Source organism: Helianthus annuus, chromosome 13 (genome assembly GCF_002127325.2).
Source record: "Helianthus annuus cultivar XRQ/B chromosome 13, HanXRQr2.0-SUNRISE, whole genome shotgun sequence".
Taxonomy (NCBI): domain Eukaryota; kingdom Viridiplantae; phylum Streptophyta; class Magnoliopsida; order Asterales; family Asteraceae; genus Helianthus; species Helianthus annuus.
This window is the reverse complement of record NC_035445.2, coordinates 155,797,650-155,814,752: the sequence shown is the minus strand read 5'-3', so window position 1 is coordinate 155,814,752 and position 17,103 is coordinate 155,797,650. Positions and strand designations below refer to the sequence as shown.

The following is a 17,103-nucleotide window of genomic DNA, read 5'->3' as shown; positions in this document are numbered from 1 at the left end:
TCCACTTTTTGTTTCGAAATAATATAATACACATCTAAAAACGTTCCAAAGCCATAGTTGTCTAACAATTTCACACATTTGACTTTTCTTAGTCGAACTTGTGCTTCAAATAACCATTTTGATATCTAGTGTAATGAATGATGAATCACAATCTTACGCTGTATGTTCATACAAAGAACATTTAGTTATGATTGTTACTAAATAGAGGCGAGAAATGACGGCTACAGTTAGAACTGTGAAGACTCTTACGGTGGAGGGGAGGAGCAGAGGCATAATGAAACTGACTTGAGAGGAGCGAATTAAGCAGGATTTGTTGCATTTGCACCTTTCTGAGGACATAGTCAGTGATAGAAGTCCGTGAAGACACAAAATTAAGGTTAAAGACTTTTAGGAATAAGGTACGGTTTGTTCTTTTAGTCTTATCCTACAATGCTAGGGATTTTATTTTTTTTGTGGGGGGTAGCCTTTGCATGCTATAGCTTGTTTGTATGTCTTGCTGATGTGGTACTCCGTACTTCTTTATGTTATACATTTTGCAAAGGTACAATTTTTAAGTCGCTAGGTACAATCGTTTTTGTTGGAAGTTTAGTGTGAATGAAAGTCTCAAGTTGGTAATTCACCTTGTCCCACATCGGTGTGGGAGTGAAAAGATAGGCTATTTATAAGGTGAAACCTTAATGAAGCCTTTGAAGTCTTATGACATGTTTTACCACAAGTCCTACCCGCGCGCACGCAGGGGGGGGTGCAAAAAATGGAACCAGATTTAGTTGAACTCGTGTACGCCCGCACGTCCTGCGGACACGAATGCAGTTCCGAAAACCCGGGTCCGCGTGGACCAGTTTTTGCACTCTTGACTTTCTGTTTTTGAAACCGAAATGAATGAATGATCATTATTTCAATTAACTGATTTATGCTTTGAAACTGAAATGAATGAGAATCATTATTTCATTTTTCAAAATGATTATCAGTTTCGTAACTGATATTCTAATGACCATTATTTGGTCTTTAATTTGCTGATTTCGGTTATAGTTCTGACACTATAAATCAAAGGCAAAGCTGATCAGTTGAGACACACAAAAACAACTTCTCATCTCTTCTCTCTCGGTCTCTACAACATCATTCCGGTTTACTTTTCAGGCAAGTGCTCAAGTCCGGCAGTGCGCGGTGCTGCTTCGAACCGGCGTACCCTGGGAACAGACGACGAATCTGTTTAAGGGAATTGTGTCAAACACAAGCCCGGTTCACTCGTTAACTATTTCTTTCTGTCTCTAATTATTTTGCAGTTTATGCAGCGGTAATTTTCTAACAAACTTAAACAGATTTTATTTACTGATTGTTCCTGTTTACTTTTCAGAATGGAAACCCCAGTGACCACTGCTGTTTCTACAGTCGTGACTGCTGTCATGACTTCCGTTGTTGCTGTAACAACTGGTCTAGTGACACCACTGCCTAATGCAGTGTCGCATGCTGAGAAACCAGAGAAATTCAGTGGTGTGAATTTCAAACAGTGGCAGCAAAAGATGTTCTTTTATCTGACCACGCTGAATCTGGCAAGGTTCTTGACTGAACCGAAACCCCATGTTGAGGAAGGGGAGATAGATGCTCAAACTATGAGCGCGATGCATGCTTGGAATCATTCGGATTTCCTGTGCCGCAACTTTATCTTGAATGGTTTGGTGGACACATTGTATAATGTGTATTGCAAAGCCAAGACTGCCAAAGAATTGTGGGAGTCTTTGGATCGCAAATACAAAACAGAAGATGCGGGCACTAAGAAATTCGTGGTGGCTAAGTTCTTGGACTTTAAAATGATAGACTCAAAAACTGTCATGAGCCAAGTCCAAGAATTGCAGGTTATCCTTCATGATATTCATGCGGAAGGAATGATGCTTAGCGAGACATTCCAAGTTGCTGCAATGATAGAAAAACTGCCACCAAGTTGGGTTGATTTCAAGAACTATCTCAAGCATAAGCGAAAGGAGATGACCATTGAAGATCTCGTTGTTCGTCTTCGAATTGAAGAAGATAACAAAGTGGCCCTAAAAAAGGTTGATGGTCCTGAAACTGTGAAGGCCAATCTTGTTGAACATGGGCAATCTTCGAAGGGAAAAAACAGTGGAAAGGGCGGAAAGAAAAGACATGGGAAACGCTCCAACCTTGGTCCTAAGGGGGTAGTTGGGAAAAAGAAGTTCCTTGGAACTTGTTATAATTGTCAAAAGCAAGGCCACAAGGCCAGTGATTGCAAGCTTCCTTAGAAGGAAAATGATCGACAAGTGAACATGGTTCATGAAGTCGACAACCTTGTTGCCATGGTCACGGATCTTTCGATTTTGGTGACCGAAATTAATTTGGTTGGGCAAAACAACAAGGATTGGTGGGTTGATACGGGGGCTACCCGTCATGTGTGTTCCGACAAAAGCCTTTTCAACACCTTTAAGGAGGTGACTAATGGCGAAAAGGTGTTTATGGGAAACTCCGCCACAGCCGAAATTAAAGGTGAAGGGAACGTAGTTCTAAAGATGACTTCGGGAAAGGAACTCACTTTGTCAAACGTGTTGTATGTTCCAGAAATTCGTAAGAACCTTGTGTCGGGGTGGCAGTTGAACAAGTTTGGGTTCAAAATGGTGATTGAGTCGGATAAGGTCGTGTTGACCAAAAATGGTATGTATGTTGGTAAGGGCTATGCCCTAAATGGAATGTTCAAACTAAATGTAATTGTCGCGAATGCAATGAATGAAAACACTACTAGTTCTACTTACTTGATTGAGTCGTCTAATCTTTGGCATGGTAGACTAGGTCACGTAAATTACAATTCTATTCGTCGTTTAATCAAACTTAATTGCATACCAACATTCGATATCGACTCAAATAATAAATGTGAAACTTGCGTAGAAGCAAAACAAACGAAATCGTCATTCAAAAAAATGGAACGAATCACCGAACCCCTCGAGATGATCCACACTGATGTGTGTGATCTAAAGGCAATTCCTACTCGTGGTGGGAATAGATACTTCATCACGTTCATTGATGATAGTACAAGGTATTGCTATGTGTACTTACTTAAGAGTAAGGACGAGGCTATTGACAAGTTTATCTTGTTCAAGGACGAAGTTGAGAATCAACTAAATCGGAAAATCAAAGTCGTAAGGAGCGACCGAGGAGGTGAATATGTTTCACCTTTTATTGACATATGTGCAAAGAGTGGAATCATCCACGAACTCACGGCTCCTTACTCCCCTCAATCAAATGGCATAGCGGAACGGAAAAATCGTACTTTGAAAGAAATGATGAATGCCATGATGATAAGTTCTGGTGTAAACCAAAACATGTGGGGGGAAGCAATCTTATCGGCAAATTATGTGTTGAACATGATACCCAATAAGAAAAAGGATGTAACGCCTTACGAATTATGGACGGGAAAGAAACCACCATATAAATCCTTGAAAGTGTGGGGGTGTTTAGCTAAGGTGGTGGTCACTCCACCTAAGCGCCTACTAATAGGACCCAAAACGGTGGATTGTGTATTTATAGGATACACCCGTCCTTATGGTCCTTATCGTTTTCTTGTGCATGATTCTAAGAATCCTGGAATATGCAAAGGCACTATAATGGAATCTAAGGATGCATCGTGGTTTGAACATATGTTCCCATGCTTAGATAAAAGTGAACCGAGTTCTTCTAGACCGGTTGAGGATATTGTTCACGAGGGAGAATTTGGAATTGATGAACCTCGAGAACAATCTAAGACTGAGGAAGTTGAAATCAGGAAAAGTAAACGGCAAAGGACTGAAAAATCATTTGGCCCTGAGTTTCTTACCTATATGGTTGAAGACGAACCTCAAACGTACCAACAAGCGGTGCATTCCTCAGAAGGACCTCAGTGGAGGGAGGCAATCAAAAGTGAGATAGACTCTATCTTACAAAACCATACTTGGGAACTAGTGGATCTTCCTCAAGGATGTAAACCACTAGGATATCGATGGATCTTCAAGAAGAAGATGAAACCAGATGGGACCATCGATAAGTACAAAGCAAGGTTAGTGGTCAAAGGATATAAACAACGAGAAGGTTTAGATTACTTTGATACATATTCGCCAGTTACGCGAATAACATCCATTAGGTTGGTGCTTGCCATTGCCGCCATTAGAAATTTGGAAGTTCACCAAATGGATGTGAAAACAGCTTTCTTGAATGGAATTCTAGAGGAAGAAATCTACATGGAGCAACCCGAAGGCTTCACAGCTATTGGGCAAGAAAAGAAAGTTTGTAAACTTGTAAAATCCTTGTATGGATTGAAACAAGCTACAAAACAATGGCACGAAAAGTTTGATCATGTCATGCTTGATGCTGGGTTCAAAATCAATGAATGTGACAAGTGTGTGTATGTGAAGGACACATCTGATGGATATGTCATTTTGTGTCTATATGTAGATGATATGCTCATTGCTGGAAGTGATGACAAAATCATAAAATCTACAAAGTACATGCTAAAAGCAAGATTTGACATGAAAGACATGGGTCTTGCGGATGTGATTTTGGGGGTCAAAATCACGCGAACCCAAAATGGACTTGTTTTAAGTCAATCCCACTATGTGGACAAAATTCTTGAGAAGTTCAATACAAATGACTCTAATGAAGCTAGAACTCCGCTTGACACAAGTCAACATCTAGCCAAGAATAGAGGTGAACCCGTAAACCAATTGGAATACTCAAGAATTATTGGTAGCTTGATGTATCTTATGAGTTGTACTAGGCCAGACATAGCATTTGCTGTGAGCAAGCTAAGTAGATACACAAGCAACCCAAGTTCAATGCATTGGAACTATATCACTCGGTTGCTTCGCTACTTAAGATACACTCGGGAATACGGGTTGCATTATAACAGATATCCAGCAGTTATAGAAGGACACTGCGATGCAAATTGGATATCTGACACGGATGATTCCAGAGCAACAAGTGGGTATGTATTCACACTTGGAGGTGCAGCGATATCGTGGAAATCATCAAAACAAACGGTTATTGCTAGATCCACGATGGAATCTGAGTTCATCGCTTTAGATAAAGCAGGTGAAGAGGCAGAATGGCTACGTCAATTCGTTGAGGATATACCAAGATGGCCTAAGCCGGCAACGGCCATTTGTATACATTGTGATAGCCAATCGGCACTTGGCAGAGCTCGTAGCACAATGTATAATGGTAGGAACAGACATATCAGACGTAGACATAATACGATACGACAACTAATCTCTACAGGAATTATCACTGTTGACTACGTGAGGTCAAAGGATAATATTGCGGATCCGCTGACAAAAGGCCTAAGTAGAGAGTTAGTACAGAAGTCGTCCGTGGGAATGGGACTGAAGCCCTTGAAAAATGAAGTTCATATGATGGAAACCTAACTCAATAGACTGGAGATCCCAAGAATTGAGTTCAATAGGAAAACCTAATTGTATGAATAAGCAAGGTCACTGTGGGGGGGATAACCCTACGCATTCAATAAGGTAGTTTATTATAAAGATTTATAAACTTCCTAGTCCATTCCTAAAAGTGACAAGTGTGAGGCTAAGCCTATGGCTTTTAATGATTCGACTAAAGTAAACATACATAGTGAATCACCTATGTGAGAGAGAAGTGGGGTCGCTTCGAAGGGTATTGTTGGGGCACAATACCTAATGGCTCTCGCAGAACCAGGCATCATGTTCATGACCATAACGAACATAACTATGAGGACTTGACTTTGTCAGGGAGAGTCTTGTGTGAAGTGCATTATCGTCTACACAAACGGCAGACGAGTTCAAAGACATCGAGTTCTACTCAGAGCTAGTGGGCTAAGTGCATTTCATGAGCGAAGGTTCAAAGGGTAACACCTACCTATCGTATGCAAAACTCAACTGCTAAAATGTAACAAGGAATTATGTTGTTTCTGAGATCGACCTCCATTCATGTGGGGGATTGTTGGAAGTTTAGTGTGAATGAAAGTCTCAAGTTGGTAATTCACCTTGTCCCACATCGGTGTGGGAGTGAAAAGATAGGCTATTTATAAGGTGAAACCTTAATGAAGCCTTTGAAGTCTTATGACATGTTTTACCACAAGTCCTACCCGCGCGCACGCAGGGGGGGGGGTGCAAAAAATGGAACCGGATTTAGTTGAACTCGTGTACGCCCGCACGTCCTGCGGACACGAATGCAGTTCCGAAAACCCGGGTCCGCGTGGACCAGTTTTTGCACTCTTGACTTTCTGTTTTTGAAACCGAAATGAATGAATGATCATTATTTCAATTAACTGATCTATGCTTTGAAACTGAAATGAATTAGAATCATTATTTCATTTTTCAAAATGATTATCAGTTTCGTAACTGATATTCTAATGACCATTATTTGGTCTTTAATTTGCTGATTTCGGTTATAGTTCTGACACTATAAATCAAAGGCAAAGCTGATCAGTTGAGACACACAAAAACAACTTCTCCTCTCTTCTCTCTCGGTCTCTACAACATCATTCCGGTTTACTTTCCAGGAAAGTGCTCAAGTCCGGCAGTGCGCGGTGCTGCTTCGAACCGGCGTACCCTGGGAACAGACGACGAATCTGTTTAAGGGAATTGTGTCAAACACAAGCCCGGTTCACTCGTTAACTATTTCTTTCTGTCTCTAATTATTTTGCAGTTTATGCAGCGGTAATTTTCTAACAGTTTTTGACCTCTATGTGTGGTTTTGACTTTGGAGTTTAGGGTCTCATTGGAAATAGTCTCTTTATCCCTAGGATAGAGGTAAGACTTGCCTACATTCCATCCTTCCCAGACCAACTTTCGCTATGAGTGAGAAATCACCGGGTATGTTGTTTTTGGTTATGATTTCAAACTATATTATTTAATGTAATTAAAACTGTTTATCGAGAATTACAATCTTGTTGTATGCCAATGAGGTAGTGGTGAAGGGCGAATACGGGTGGTGCCGGTTCGACTTGGATGGGAGGCGAGGTTTTACCGATTATTCCACTATCATGCTTTCAGGCAGGTGGAGGTCAGGTTTCCGCGCATCTAGAGAGAGCCAAGGCGCTGGCGGCGGTCGAGTAGTCGACCTTGGCCACAGCGTCCGGTGTCATGGTGATTGGCACGTCGTTCCTTGCCGTTAAAAAAACAAGCAAATATATATTGAAATCCTTATAAACCGTTTAAAACAGAGAATTTGGAAATCTATATTATTTATTATTAGAGTCTCTTATTATTATGTGTTTATATGGGATGAAATTTATACATTTTAATGAATTTTATTTCAAGAATATGTTTGAATAATAAATTTATGAAATCAACTATTTGGCTAATGTCCCCAAATATGAAAAATAATCATAGTTATGAAATTTGATTTTTGGAGGTCAAGAAGAAGATGGTGTTCAATGAGACCATGAGCCTAGAGGATAAATGATATTAATATGAGATCACAACTCCTAAGTGATGAGAAAATTATACACACTATTTTAAGACTTTGAGTGGAGGATTAAATGAGGTATTAGACCTCAAGAAAATATATGTAGTACTATTAAATTTGTAAATGAGGTCTTGAACCTCGGGGATATATTTAGTACTATCAAATGGATAGTAATGCTAGTCTATTGCTTGCAATGTTTTTGTAATTTTAAGAGATTTAGTTACAATAAGATCATAAAGTTGAAACGGACGTATCACAATAAGTGATAACTTACCAATGTTGTAAAGCTTTTGTATATGAGTTTTAGATAAGGTTACCTCTTTTAAATAAACTAACATAAAGAGCATGAATGTTAGAAAAGTTATTATTGATGACTTGCCCTAAAGAAGGATGTTGAAATGATGTTAATAATATAAAAAATCGAGTAAAATGCTCGGATGCTCCCTGTTGTTTGGTAAAATAACACATATAGTCCTCAACTATTGGAAATTACATGTATGCTTCCTATGGTTTGCTTGTTTGTTATTCGGATAGTCCATGAAGTGGATGGATGTTAGTTTTCTCAGTTAAGTTCATATAAAATGACAAAACTACTCCTTGCTTTACTAAAATATAAAAAATCCGATTAATCATTTAAGATATCATTGGACCCCACAGTTAATTATTAATATAACACATAAAAAGGGTGGACCCACATTAATTTGTTTTTTTATCATTAAGGGTAAGTTTGTCATTTCATATCTACTAGACTGAGAAAACTAATGTCCATTCACTCCAGAGACTATCCTAGTAACAAACGAGCAAACCACAAAAAGCATACATGTAATTTCCAAAAGTTGGGGACTATATGCATTATTTTACCAAACCACATGGAGCGTCCAAGCATTTTACTCTAAAAATCATAATATAAATGATGTTATATTGTTCCAGACTTCGCTAATAGAAAGAAAGTAAAAATATTTTTGTGTTCTAGAGTTTTATTTAAGGAAATAAAAAAAGGGAAAATAAAACATGTTATGTTCTCAAGTTTCATTTACTAATGAAAGGAAAGGAAAAGAAATAAAAAGAAAATAAATATATTTTGTGTTTCAGAGTTTTATTTAAAAAAGAAAAAAAAAAGGAAAATAAAACATGTCGGGAGGCTAAATTCTTTATTGGTTTTTCTTTTCTAGAATGGAAATGGAAGAGAATGGCATTTTTGCCCTTTCTCTTCCTTTCTTTTACCAGGGCATGCTTTCTACATTTCTTACCAAACCAAAATCAAATCAGTGTTTGGTTCAAGCATCAATTGACGTCTCTCTGTAACGGAATCATCGACGATGATCACTCCATTGAATTCACGTCTCCATTGTTTCATCAAACTCACAGGTAATTTCATCACCACCTCTTTCCTTCTTCCTTCATCTTCCCGATTAGGTTTACAATTCAGTCCTCACTCCACTTCTTTAGCTTCTCTTCTTCACTCCGCTTCCTTTTCAAATAATGGGGATCCTCCTCTGTCTAGGTATCAAAATCTTACCAGCTTGGATACTGCCTTTAACCTGTTCGATGAAATGATCCAGAGAACACCCCTCCCATCTGTTGTTAAGTTTACTCAGTTGTTAAATGCTGTTGCCAAAATGAACCAATTTTCTTGCTCTCTTGACCTTTTCAAACAAATGTGTGCCATTGGAGTTCCTGTTGACAAATACTCTATGAGTATTGCCATCAAGTGTTGTTGTCAGATGTCTCGCACCAACGACGGCTTTGCACTCCTAGCTTCTTGCTTTAGGCGAGCTGTTGTCCCAAATGTCTTCATATTTAGTACACTCTTAGATGGACTCATTCGTGAAGATAGGATTATTGAGGCTGAGAGACTCTTCAAGAAGCTCATCAAACAGAAACTATGTGAACCTGATGTAGTTATGTATTCCACTATGATCAAAGGGCTTTGCAAGTTTGGCAACAATGATATTGCCATTGCTTTGCTTAGGCTCATGGATGAAAGAGGCTGTAAGCCTAATATTGTTGTATATAGTACCATCATTGATAGTCTTTGCAATGACAAAATGATAGAGGCTGCTTTCAAGCTTTTCAATGAAATGGTATTTGCCAAAGGCATTCAACCAGATGTCATCACATACACCTCTCTGATTTATGGCCTTTGTAACTTGTGTCGTTGGGACGAGGTCTCTAAGCTGCTAAAAGAAATGGAGGATCTAAGGATCTCTCCTAGTTTGCGAACCTTTAGCATATTAGTTGATGCATTTTGCAAGGAAGGTAGGGTGGATGAAGCGGAGGCTGTTATAGACATCATGGATGAGAGAGGTGAGGCTCCTGACATAGTGACATACAGTTCACTTATAGACAGTTACTGCCTACGAGGTGAAATGATCAAAGCAAGGATGCTTTTTGATTCACTTACTTCTAAAGGTCTCATCCCTGATGTGTTTTCTTATAACAGTTTATTGAACGGGTATTGCAAGAGTTTGAAAGTAGAAGAGGCCATGCATATGTTCCATGACATAACAAGAAAAGGTTTGAAACCTGATATAGTCAGTTACAGCACCATGTTACAGGGATTGTTTAGGGTTGGGCGTTGTGGAGAGGCACGCAAACTCTTTGATGAGATGCGATCACAAGGCCTAATTCCAAATGAATGCACCTATAGAATAATATTAGACGGTCTTTGCAAAAACCATCAAGTTGAAGATGTGCTCTCTTTGTTTCATTTGGTGGGTGATAGCAAGCTGAACTCTGACATTCAAGTGTACACTATTCTTATTGATGGTATGAGCAAATGTGGGAAGCTTGATATTGCAAGGGATCTTTTCCAAGACCTAACTCTAAAAGGTTTGAAACCTAATGTTCGGACATATAATGTGATGATTAGTGGCCTATGTAGAGAAGGTATGCCAGAGGAAGCAAAGCACTTGTTTCGTAAAATGGGTGGGAGTGGCTGTCCACCAGATGGTGTTACTTACAATGTTCTTCTCCAGGGATATCTTAAGAAGCAGAATTACGATGATGTTGAGATGCTTTTACAGGAAATGGATGGAAGAAGGTACTCACTTGATGCTTCAACTTTATCGATGTTGATTGATGAAATCGCAGCTGGTTCAGTAGATAGAAGTATGCTTAAATTGATATCTACAAAGTGTTGATATCTATATAAATGAATTCTGCAGTGGATGTGCCCCAGAATCGCCATACTTGTTCAGTTGTTGCACATTCTTCCTGCCCAACGGTTGTGGGTAGTCACATTAATTTCTATTTCTACATATGTACCCATACGCATAAGCATTATAAATCTGCAAATGCTTGTTAGTTGCCGAGTTCGATCAGACCTGAGCTAAGGAAAAAAGGAAGGACGTAAACCATGATTGTGATTATCATAATGGTGATGCGAACCGATGGGCTCGAGAAGCAAGAAACAAGGTTGCCGAGAGGGCATAAAAAGCAAAGAATGATTCTTATTAGCAGGTACAAGAGATCAAGGATCATGAAGCGATCAGTCAGTGGCAAAGACGGATCTTGTTGGGAATTTAAAATTTAATAATAAAATAATACTTGTGTTTTTATGTTTAGGTTAAAGAATTGTAAAAGGATTTGTTTTAATATGTTTCTTTATTGATAGGGAGTAGTATTTCTTTAGGTAGCTTAGAAAATAAGTTAACAATTAGTATCAACAGAGGGTTTAGGGTCATTGTAAATAAAATGTGGTCTTTGTTGGTAATATTAGTTGAATCGTAAGTAGTGATTTGTTACATAAAACCGTAGGTGTTATTCAAGTTTGCTTGATCAAGTATTCCAACACTTACTTCAAACAGAACCAAAACCAGTTTCCCTTTTCATCAAAGATGCAATCAGTATAACAAGGATTTTGATATAACTAGAATTAGATTTTGAAGAACTTTACAAGATACATCTTCATATAACTAGAATTTCATTGTAATCAACAGACATCCATCCACCTGTTACAAGATACTCGTTTGGCGGTTTCATAGGTAAAGAGTGTCGCCGGAACAAGTTGTCGTGGTGTGTGGTAGTGATGGTGGTGGCAAACGGTGGTTGTGGGTGGTGGGGATGAAGGTGGTGATGGTGCCACGTAAGCTTCCATGTCATCATTTAACCAGGTTGTGTGCCACATAAGCTGCCACGTACACAAAACACTAACTGGGTTATACTTATAACCCAGTTAGTAAAGGATTGGTGGAGAAAAATAACTTGAAAGTTGAGACTGGCTGGGGGAATTTTTTAAGTTGAGAGTATTGCGGGCCAAATGGTCAAAGTTTGGATTATTAAAATCCAATAACCCATATTTTTTAAACTTCCATAAAAATAGATTTTTATAAACCTTTTTTGTTTTTAGTTATTTTTATTTAAGTTACTCATATATTTCATTAGGGATGCTAAATGGGTTGTGGTTCGATCCGAAACTGGTCCAACCAATTAACTTTATGACATAAAGCACATATCAAGAAATTAAACAAAAAAAGTTTTCGATAACCCAGATGTCTAAAACGCAAGGGACAAAAAACACAAAAATGATTTTTTTTTTCTAAAACACAATAGAATAAAAAAACAAAAGAAAGTGTTCTTTCTAAAAAGCAATGGACAAAAAACACAAAGGAAAATGTTTTTTTCTTCTAAAACGCAATGGATCAAAAACACAAAACAAAGTGTTCTTTCTAAAACGCAATGCACTAAAACACAAAAGAAAGTATTTTTTTTTCTAAAACGCAGTGGATTAAAAACACATAAAAATGTGTTTTTCTAAAGCACAATGGATTAAAAACATAAAAGAAAGTGTTCTTTCTAACACGCAATGGACAAAAAACACAAAAGATTTTTTTTTCTAAAACGCAATGCACTAAATACACAAAAGAAAAGGGTTTTTTTTGTTTAAAACGCAATAGACTAAAAACACATAAACATGTGTTTTACTTAAAACGGATTAGACTAAAACACTTCAAAATGTGTTTTTGTAAAACTCAATGGACCAAAAGACACATAAAAATGTATTTTTTCCTAAAACACAATAGACAAAAAACACAAAGAAAGTATTTTTTTTTTCTAAAACGCAATGGCCTAAAATCACATAAAAATGTGTTTTACCTAAAACGCAACGGACTAAAAACACTTCAAAATGTGTTTTTTAAAACGCATTGGACCAAAAACAAATAAAAATGTATTTTTCCTAAAACACAATTGACTAAAAACACATAAAAATGTGTTTTTACCTAAAACACAATGGATTAAAAACACAATAAAACGTGTTGTTTCTAAAACACAATGGACTGAAAATACAAAAAAAATGTTTTTTAATTCCTTTGTAAAACACAATGACTCAATTAAAAAACGCAGATCGTAAAAATACAATTTAGTTTTTTTTACATAGATTGAAGTCGATTTCTTCAACGATTGACGAAATTTGAATGCTAGAAACACTCATCAGCGATTGATCGAACGAATCGAGTGATTCGCTTCAAAATCACGGGAAAAATGAGATATTGTATGAAATTAAACTGGGTTTTCTTTCAAAAAAAGTTGAAGAACATATTGATTGGGTGTTTGAATCATTGACTGGTGATAAAAATCGTACTATAATATAGTGATTATTGAGATAGAAAGTGAAGAAAGTTGAATATAGTGGGTTTTGAAATTACAGGGGAGAAGATTGGATAAATTGACTGAAATACCCTTCTCCTTCATTTTTAAATTTTGACAAATATTATAATTGTGCTTTCTATTCTTACTACTCAAACTAAACTTTCTATTTGACTCCCTCCTTATGAAACAATTCAAATAAACAAACTGATATAAAAGTCAAACTTAAAGACAAGTCAATGAAATAAAGGAAAAGTCAAATTTAGCGGGATGGATGGAATCTCATGTGGAAAAGTCGAAATCAACGGCTAGGGAAAGAGATAATATTTGGGATCTCATTAATGGGTTTGGGCCTAACAGTTCACACTCTTATCGAATTCCAGAGATAAAAAAACAAATACGAATTGGCAAGTGTGTTTGTAACATCACTAATGAAATCCCACATTCAACATTATTGGGCTCATCAAACATTTCGATCCACCCATGGGCATTGTGCGACACGTGTCATCCCAGTAAGCAAAGGGGCATTATGGGCGTTTTTCACAAATGAGCGTAGTGGAATAATGCCCAATAATGTCCAATCAATTGATTACATAATTATTTTAAAAAATAAAAATAAACTAAATAATATTATTTGGAATATTCTTATTGGCCAAACAAGAATTGAGAAAGCATGCAACGGCGTGTTTTAAAAAACGCAGGTGGCCTTCTTTTGTCGAATATAACGCCCAGGGGGCGGAAGCCGGCGTTTTCCGGTGTGTTTGGTGAATTTTTTATTTTTTTTTATTATTTTTTTTACAAAAAAGCCCCAATTACCGGCGGTCTTAGGAGCAGCATCATTTGTATTTCTTACCAAACAAAAGTGAGTGGTTGGTTAAAATTGATGCTGCAATTTTACCCTTCATCGATTCTGCTTCTCTTCTCTGTTGGATCATGATGACTCGTCGTGCTTTCATCGAGCTCAAAGGTATTTTCATCACCAATTCTTTAACAACAACCCCTCTTTCATCTCCCCAATTAGGTTTACAATCCACTCTTTTAGCTTCTCTTCTTCACTCCACTTCCTTTTCAAATAACGGGGATCGTCTTCTTCACTCTACTTCCTTTTCAAATATTGGGGATCGTCCCCTGTCTAGGTATCAAAAAGTTACCAGCTTGGATCATGCCTTTAACCTGTTCGATGAAATGATTCAAAGACGACCACTGCCATCTGTCGTTAAGTTTAATCAGTTGTTAAATTCTGTTGCCAAAATGAAACATTTTTCTTCTTCTCTCCATCTTTTCAAACAAATGTGTCTCATTGGAGTGCCTGTTAACGAGTACTCTATCAGTATTGCAATCAAGTGTTGTTGTCAGATGTCTCGCACCAATGACGGTTTTGCACTCCTAGCTTCTTGCTTCAGGCGTGCTGTTGTACCAAATGTGTTCGTATTTAGTACACTCTTAGATGGACTGGTGCTAGAAGATAGGATTATTGAGGCTGAGAGGCTCTTCAAGAAGCTCATCAAACAGAAACTATGTGAACCTGATGTAGTTATGTATTCCACTATGATCAAAGGGCTTTGCAAGTTTGGCAATAATGATATTGCCATTGGTTTGCTTAGGCTCATGGATGAAAGAGGCTGTGAGCCTAATGTTGTTGTATATAGCACCATCATTGATAGTCTCTGCAAGGACAAACTGATAGATGATGCTTTCAACCTTTTCAAAGAAATGGTATTTCACAAAGGCATTCTACCAGATGTCATCACATACACCTCTTTGATTCATGGCCTTTGTAACTTAGGTCGTTGGGGTGAGGTCTATAAGCTGCTGAAAGAAATGGAGGATGTGAGGATCTCTCCTGATTTGCAAACCTTTAACATGTTAGTTGATGCATTTTGCAAGGATGGTAAGGTGAATGAAGCGGAGGCTGTTATAGACATCATGGTTGAGAGAGGTGAGGCTCCTGACATAGTGACATACAGTTCACTTATAGACGGTTACTGCCTACGAGGTGAAATGATCAAAGCGAGGACGCTTTTCGATTCACTTACTTTTAAAGGTCTCGTCCCTAATGTTGTAACTTATAGCAGTTTACTGAACGGGTATTGCAAGAGTTTGAAAATAGAAGAGGCCATGCATTTGTTTCATGAGATAACAAGAAAAGGTTTGAAACCTGATATAGTCAGTTACAGTGCCATGTTACAGGGATTGTTTCGGGTCGGACGTTGTGGAGCTGCACGCAAACTCTTTGATGAGATGCGATCACAAGGCCTAATTCCAAATGAATGCACCTATAGAATAATATTAGCCGGTCTTTGCAACAACCATCAAGTTGAAGATGTGCTCTATTTGTTTCATTTGGTGGGTGATAGCAAGCTAAACACTGACATTCAAGTGTACAATATTCTTATTGATGGTATGAGCAAATGTGGGAAGCTTGATATTGCAAGGGATCTTTTCCAAGACCTAACTCTAAAAGGTTTGAAACCTAATGTTCGGACATATACCGTGATGGTTAGTGGCCTATGTAGAGAAGGTATGCTGGAGGAAGCAAAGCACTTGTTTCATAGAATGGATGAGAGTGGCTGCCCACCAAATAGTGTTACCTACAATGTTCTTCTCCAAGGATATCTGAAGAACCAGAATTCCGATGATGTTGAGATGCTCTTAGAGGAAATGGATGGAAGAAGGTACTCAGTTGATGCTTCAACTTTATCGATGTTGATTGAGAAAATCGCAGCTGGTTCAGTAGATAGAAGTATGCTTAAATTGATAGGTAAACTTGTCCCAAAAGAAATGATGGATACTACTGCAGTGCCTAGATAACAATCTGGGAGAGAGACTGAACTAGTTATTGTTGGTTTGAGGTATTTGTACTTTTGTAGGATAAGAAATTAAAATTGGAAATTTGTATCGAATTAGTTTTGGTCTTTACTTGTGGTATATTCTATCGAATGAGTTTATTGTTCAACATATTTGTATTTTTAATACTAGCAGTCGCATTTCATCGACATTATATATGAATTCCGGTTTGATATCTACAAAGTTGATATCACAGCGTTGATCACAAGCAATGTTTTGTAAAAATCAGTCCTGTATTAGAACATTACTGAATTCTGCAGTGGATGTGCCCCAGAATCGCCATACTTTACAAGATACATCAGATTTTCATATAATTAGGATTTCCATTGTCATCAATAGACAACCACCACCTGTGTGACAACATAAAAAAAGTAATCGAAAATAAAGTTTTTTTTAAAGGGCCAAGGGTTACAGGACCTGTTAAGATTCTCATAATAGCATAAAAAGCTTACGGTGCACATGTTCTTCACTTGAACCTGTATGGGTATGTCCTTCATGATCATGGAAAATAAGTGTCAAGATTCCAAATTAACAGAGTACAGATCCTACTAGAAGCTTGTCATAACGTTCCATCCGGTGAAACTTGAGCTGACTAAAAACATAAATCATCCCTTTTTGTAAGTGTGGAATACTTTGCTGTATTTAGAGCTGCAAACGAACCAAATGTTCGGCGAACAGTTTGTGAACCGTTCGGCGGGAAGTCCGTTCGTGTTCATTCGTTTATTCAACAAATGAACACGAACAATAAATTCCGTTCGTTCGTTTATGTTCGTGAACGTTCGATAACGTGTTCGTTTGTATTTGATAGTTTATTAGTGTTTTTAGTTTTTATATTTATTTAAGGAAAAATTACACCTTTTGTCCTTTATCTTTATACTTTTTTTTTTCAGGCGGTGTACTTTTCAACGAATTTTGACAGGTTTTGCCCTTTATAGGGAAAATTGTTGCACGTCTTGTCCTTTAGCCCTAACCCAGTTTGTCAACTTTGAAAAAATAAATGCACAGGACTGCATAAAGTCATAAACCATCACAAAACAGAACCTATTACAATTTCATGGAAGAGATGGATCTTTATTTCAAGTCAAATATCATTCTAACTTCTGCCAAAAAAAATAGTTGGGTATGATATATTTACCACAAAGACATAGATTCCATAGATGGCCACTTTATGGACTGCTTGAGATTAATTTCAAGTGAAGCATAACTTCTTCACTTTTGAGTTGATCTCTTCTGACTTCTCAG

General features: G+C 37.6%; 2 protein-coding genes across 2 annotated transcripts; both read left to right on the top strand.

The window, feature by feature from the left end:
- The first annotated feature begins 8,575 nt into the window (after nt 1-8,575).
- Nucleotides 8,576-11,150, top strand: LOC118485503 (pentatricopeptide repeat-containing protein At1g63330-like). Its single transcript, XM_035981668.1, has 2 exons — nt 8,576-8,793; nt 8,930-11,150. The coding sequence occupies exons 1-2, from the start codon at nt 8,615-8,617 to the stop codon at nt 10,566-10,568; spliced, it is 1,818 nt and encodes a 605-aa protein (XP_035837561.1). The 5' UTR covers nt 8,576-8,614; the 3' UTR covers nt 10,569-11,150.
- A 2,800-nt stretch (nt 11,151-13,950) lies between these two features.
- Nucleotides 13,951-15,825, top strand: LOC110902048 (pentatricopeptide repeat-containing protein At1g63330-like). The gene has a single exon (XM_022148786.2). The coding sequence runs from the start codon at nt 13,951-13,953 to the stop codon at nt 15,823-15,825; it is 1,875 nt and encodes a 624-aa protein (XP_022004478.2).
- The last annotated feature ends 1,278 nt before the right edge of the window (nt 15,826-17,103 follow it).